This window comes from Myotis brandtii, unplaced genomic scaffold, assembly GCF_000412655.1.
Source record: "Myotis brandtii unplaced genomic scaffold, ASM41265v1 scaffold321, whole genome shotgun sequence".
Lineage (NCBI taxonomy): Eukaryota > Metazoa > Chordata > Mammalia > Chiroptera > Vespertilionidae > Myotis > Myotis brandtii.
The window spans coordinates 676,713-682,083 of NW_005362314.1; the positions used below are offsets into that span (position 1 = coordinate 676,713).

Genomic DNA, 5,371 nt, shown 5'->3' on the forward strand with positions numbered 1-5,371 from the left:
TTCTAACTCTCTATCCCTCTCCCTTCCTCTCTGTTAAATATCAATAAAATATATTTTAAAAAAAGAAAAGAAGAGAAAAGTTATTTGAAGAAATAATGACAGAAAACTTCCCCTACCTGGTGAAAGAAATAGACTTCCAAGTCCAGGAAGCGCAGAGAACCCCAAACAAAAGGAATCCAAAGAGGACCACACCAAGACACATCATAATTAAAATGCCAAGAGCAAAAGACAAAGAGAGAATCTTAAAAGCAGCAAGAGAAAAAAAGTCAGTTACCTATAAGGGAGTACCCATACGACTGTCAGCTGATTTCTCAACAGAAACTTTGCAGGCCAGAAGGGAGTGGCAAGAAATATTCAAAGTGATGAATAGCAAGAACCTACAACCAAGATTACTTTATCCAGCAAAGCTATCATTCAGAATTGAAGGTCAGATAAAGAGCTTCACAGATAAGGAAAAGCTAAAGGAGTTCATCACCACCAAACCAGTATTATATGAAATGCTGAAAGGTATCCTTTAAGAAGAGGAAGAAGAAGAAAAAGGTAAAGATACAAATTATGAACAACAAATACACATCTATCAACAAGTGAATCTAAAAATCAAGTGAATAAATAATCTGATGAACAGTATGAACTGGTGATTGTAATAGAATCAGGGACATAGAAAGGGAATGGACTGACTATTCTTGCGGGGGGGAAAGGAGTGTGGGGGGTGAGGGAAGAGATTGGACAATAATCGTGCACCAATGGATTAGGACAGTGGGTGGGGAGTGAGGGCAGAGGGTGGGGTGGGAACTGGGTGGAGGGGAGTTATGGTGGGAAAAAAGAGGAACCAATGTAATAATCTGAACAATAAAGATTTAATTTAAAAAAAAATTAAAAAAAACAAAAAACAAAGAGAGAATCTTAAAAGCAGCAAGAGAAAAGCAGTTAGTTACCTACAAGGGAGCGCCCATATAACTGTCAGCTGATTTCTCAACAGAAACTTTGCAGGCCAGAAGGGAGTGGCAAGAAATATTCAAGGTGATGAATAGCAAAGAACCTACAACCAAGATTACTCTACCCAGAAAAGTTATCATTTAGAATTCAAGGTCAGATAAAAAGCTTCACAGACAAGAAAAAGCTAAAGAAGTTCATCACCATCAAACCAGTATTCCATGAAATGTTGAAGGGTATTCTTTAAGAAGAGGAAGAAAAAGAAGGAAAAAAAGATAAAAAAATATGAACAATAAAATGGCAATGAATACATATCTATCAACAAATCTAAAAAATAGAATCAGGCATAGAAACATGGAACAGACTGACCAATCTCAGAGGAAAGGTGGGTGGAAGGAGCAGGAAGAGATTAACCAAAGATCTCATATGCATATATGTATTACCTATGAACACAGACAATAGGGTGGTGAAGGCCTGGGGCGGTGCTGGAACCAAGTGAAGGGGGTATTGGAGGAGGAGGAAGGGGACATATGTAATGCTCTCTACAATAAAGATTTAAATTAAAAAAAACAAATATTAATGAACTAGATCAATATAAAATAGAAAGGATTAGCTAAGTCAAGCATTTATTCAGTAAAAAGTCTACTAAAAAAGCAAACCTCAGATAAGACTTATACAGAAAAAAGACAAAAGTAAATATTAGAAATTTATGCTTTCACTCAACAACTACATACTGGGACCTGGTGTCCTGGGGACACAAGATCAAACAAGACCAAATCCTTCCCTCATGGATTCGGACGCAGAAAGGATTATTTAAACAGGACACAGAAAAATAAATAGATCATAAAGATAAAGACTGATCTATTCTTGTTCATTAATGAAGAATTTATGTTAATAAAGAGAAAAGATAAGTTATAGACTGAAATACATATTAACTAATAAAGTATTAGATTCCTGAATATATACAAAACTCCCAGAAATTAGTAAGAAAAAATAATAGAAAATTGGGCAAAGAACATAAATATGTAAGTTATAGGAAACAAATAATCAACATATAAAAAGATATTCAACTTTGCCAGCAAACAAGGAAATGTAATTTATTACCACAATAAGATACCATTTCTCAAGAATGGAACTAGGAGAATTTTTTAAAGGTCTGAAAGTTCCAGAGAGCATCATGCTAAGCGAAATAAGCCAGTCAGAGAAAGATAAATATCACATGATCTCACTCATTTGTGGAATATAATGAACAACATAAACTGATGAACAACATAAACATGAGTAGGCTCAAAGTTTAGGGTGTCCAGGCAATGCACAAATAAAAAGTGCTGGATCTGAGGGCTGTGAAAGGCATCTGGGAAGAAATGAATCACAATCACCAGGTTTTTCAAGTCATTCCCACACCTGACTATAGAGTCCCTTATCGGCATCAAAGTCCTTCTTCATGTTCATGTTCCCCGCACACCCGTGCAATAAAGAGCTAGTGTTAGTGACGAGTAAATGGAAGAATGCATTCATGATACTGGAGTGGTAGGACAGTGAATGAATTTGTATAATCCCCCCCTTGTCTGTAATAACACTGCTTGTTTAATACAGAATGAAATATTAAGATGCCTTAGTTTTTTTGTAATAAAACATACAAATTCAGAATGCTATTGGGGTAAAAAATGTTTTTGATAACTGTTTTGGAGTTCATACATTTAAATTCCATAACAGATTGTGTCCTAGACATTACAGGTATATAGTTTTTTAACGTAAGATATAAATTCCTGCCTACTTCACTGGACTACTGTGAAACATATATATAGAGAGAGAGAGAGAATATGTAAATTAGGCTGGGACGCCCGCGCTAATGGGTCACAACCAGACAGGAGGAGGTTGCGTGCGCAGGTGAGGCCCTGAGCGGAGACAGAGATGGGGGGCCGAAGCAGACACGGACAGGGACATGGGGGCCAGCCTGCGCCGCCGCGGCCGAGCACAGGCTGGGAGAGGAGAGGGCGAGCCTGCCTGCAGCTTCCTTGGCCGATCGCAGGACCAGAGAGGAAAGGGCGGGCCACCGGCAGCCTCCCGGGCTCATCGCAGGCCCTGAGAGGAAAGGGCGGCCAGCCCACAGCCTCGCTGCCAATTTCAGGCCAAGAGAGGACAGGGCAGCCCGCCCGCAGCCTCCCAGGCTGATCGCAGGCCAAAAGAGGAAAGGGCTCCCGGACTTGAGAGGGGGCAGGGTGGGCTGAGGGAACACCCCGCCAGTACACGAATTTCATGCACCGGGCCTCTAGAGTGTGTGTGAGTGTGTGTGTGTGTGTGTGTGTGTGTGTGTATTTTATAGCCTGCAAGTGTGATAGTAAAAGTGAAATGTTGTAATGTAGTACTGGATAAGGCAATAAGCTCTCTAGAACAGCGATCGCCAACCTTTCAGACCTCACAGACCACCAGTAGTCCAGGGACCACTGGTTGGTGACTGCTGCTCCAAAGGTTTCCTTAAACCAGCGGTTGCCAACCTTTCTGACCTCACAGACCACTGGTTGGCAACCGCTGCTTTAGCACATTCAGGGGTAGGAGAGGCACCCCTGTTCCTGCTCTTAAGCTACCAGATCCAATGGGCTCCTCAAGACAAGTAACAACCACTAAACTATCATGTTCTCTGTATCCCTAAGCAACAAGTCTATGCCACCCACCCAGATGCCATGCATTTGGATGCTGGATGTGAGTGATACAGCAGAGTATAATTTAATTAATGCGCTACTGCAGAAGGTGGAAAGTAACTGAATGCTGGCTGAATACATGTACATGTATCTGGACAAACAGGAAAGCAGTTGAAGAAATGTGCAATGTTTAGTTGGAAGAGTAGCCTCAGGATGAGCATGGTTACTGGTCCATAACTATGAAGAAGCCACCCTACTGTGTGTGACCCAGCATGGCTCCTCCTCACTGGAGAAGTAGGAACAGAGACTGCACTGTCAAGTGCTGAATGGGACAATGGAACCTGGTGGGGGAGCTGCCCAGATTACATGTGAGGTGTTTTCCAAACCAGAGATGATTAATCTATACCAGATAGGGAGAGAAGAAAAATCCCAGAGAGGAGGATTTAGGGAAGCACAAATGGCCAAAAGAAAGGAGTGACATATGCATGCAGGGACAAAAGTGACAATAAAGTATTGAGGTGAACAAAAGGGAGAAGATGCTCATTTCTAGGTCCACAAGCCTGTCGCATTTGCTGAGTTTCTCTCCATGCCTCCCACATACAGGGTCTTACCCAGACAGAAGCCTCGGGAGGTGTCTTCTGGTGTCCATTCTTCCCCTTTTCCAAGCTGGGCAAACAGATCTGGTTTGGGTCCTAAGAGCCCTGTTTTTAAGGGGGGAAAAAATGGACCACATCTGTTCATGCTATAGAAAAAATCATTGCAAGGAAGAGATCTGGTCCTCAGAACTTCCTGGAAAAGGTGATTGATGGGAAGGTCCAAGATAGAGATGAGTTCCCAGAGGACAAAAAGATGGCTCAGGTCTGATACACAACCTATGCCCATGCCCTTCTCTCTGCCAAAGGGAGGGAGGATTCAACCCCCACTCACTCTATGCTCCAAAAGAGTCCTGTGTCTGGGACACCAAGGTAGGCATGTCATAGACTTAAAAATAACATCTTCAATCAGCCCATGCCAGCTCTGTGCTACCAGTTTAAGGTCCCAAGAGATGTCCACGTGTTAAGGTAAGCCTTCAGAGGCTCCCCACTTACCCAGTGAGACCAGGTGGCTGTAGTTCTCCAGCATCACATCCCTGTACAAGGCCCTCTGAGCAGGGCTCAGCTGTGCCCACTCATCCTGGGTGAAGAGCACGGCCACATCCTTGAAGGTCACTGATTCCTGTAACAACAAGCCCATCCCTGTTGACTGGCAGCTACCCCTTCACATGGCAAACCAATAAAGGCAGGGTGTAAACACAGATAATTGCATAACACCAACAATGAGTTTGAGAAAATGGTCATGGAAGAGAAATACCACAGTGCACTGGCACCATGGAGACCAGTTGCACAGAAAAAGTGGTGCATCAGATGGGTCCTAAAGGACAACTCAGAAACTAGGAGCTGCTCATCCCTTGCAATGATTTCTACCACAGATTCCTACCCTAGACAGGCTTAAATGTGAAGGAGTTAGAACAATTTTACCAAACTCATTGGAATTTATACACTCAAATGAATGCTATCTCCCTCATAGTGTAGTCCATATCCTTATTCTCTAGAGGTTGGCTCTGCTCAAAGACTTTTAGTAAATTATTAAAACTGAAAGCATAATCTTTTTTAAAATTTTTATGATTATAGTTGACATACAATATTACATAGTAATTAGACATTTATATAACTTATGAAGTGATTCCCCCCGTAAGTTTAGTACTTACCTGGCACCATACATAGTTATTACAATACTAGAGGCCTGGTACATGAAAT

At 41.9% G+C, this 5,371-nt stretch overlaps 1 protein-coding gene across 4 annotated transcripts in view; it reads right to left on the minus strand.

The window, feature by feature from the left end:
* The window catches only part of ZNF454 (zinc finger protein 454), a 59,161-nt gene that overhangs the window by 44,058 nt on the left and 9,732 nt on the right, over positions 1–5,371 (minus strand). For 3 of the 4 annotated variants that reach the window (XM_014543245.1, XM_014543244.1, XM_014543246.1), the window contains exons 3-4: positions 4,664–4,790; positions 4,187–4,276 (exon numbers count right to left, since the gene is read on the minus strand). In XM_014543245.1, the coding sequence (XP_014398731.1) occupies positions 4,187–4,276; positions 4,664–4,790 (217 nt within the window). The remainder of the gene's footprint in view (positions 1–4,186; positions 4,277–4,663; positions 4,791–5,371) is intronic. The other variant, XM_014543247.1, reaches the window with a different exon arrangement.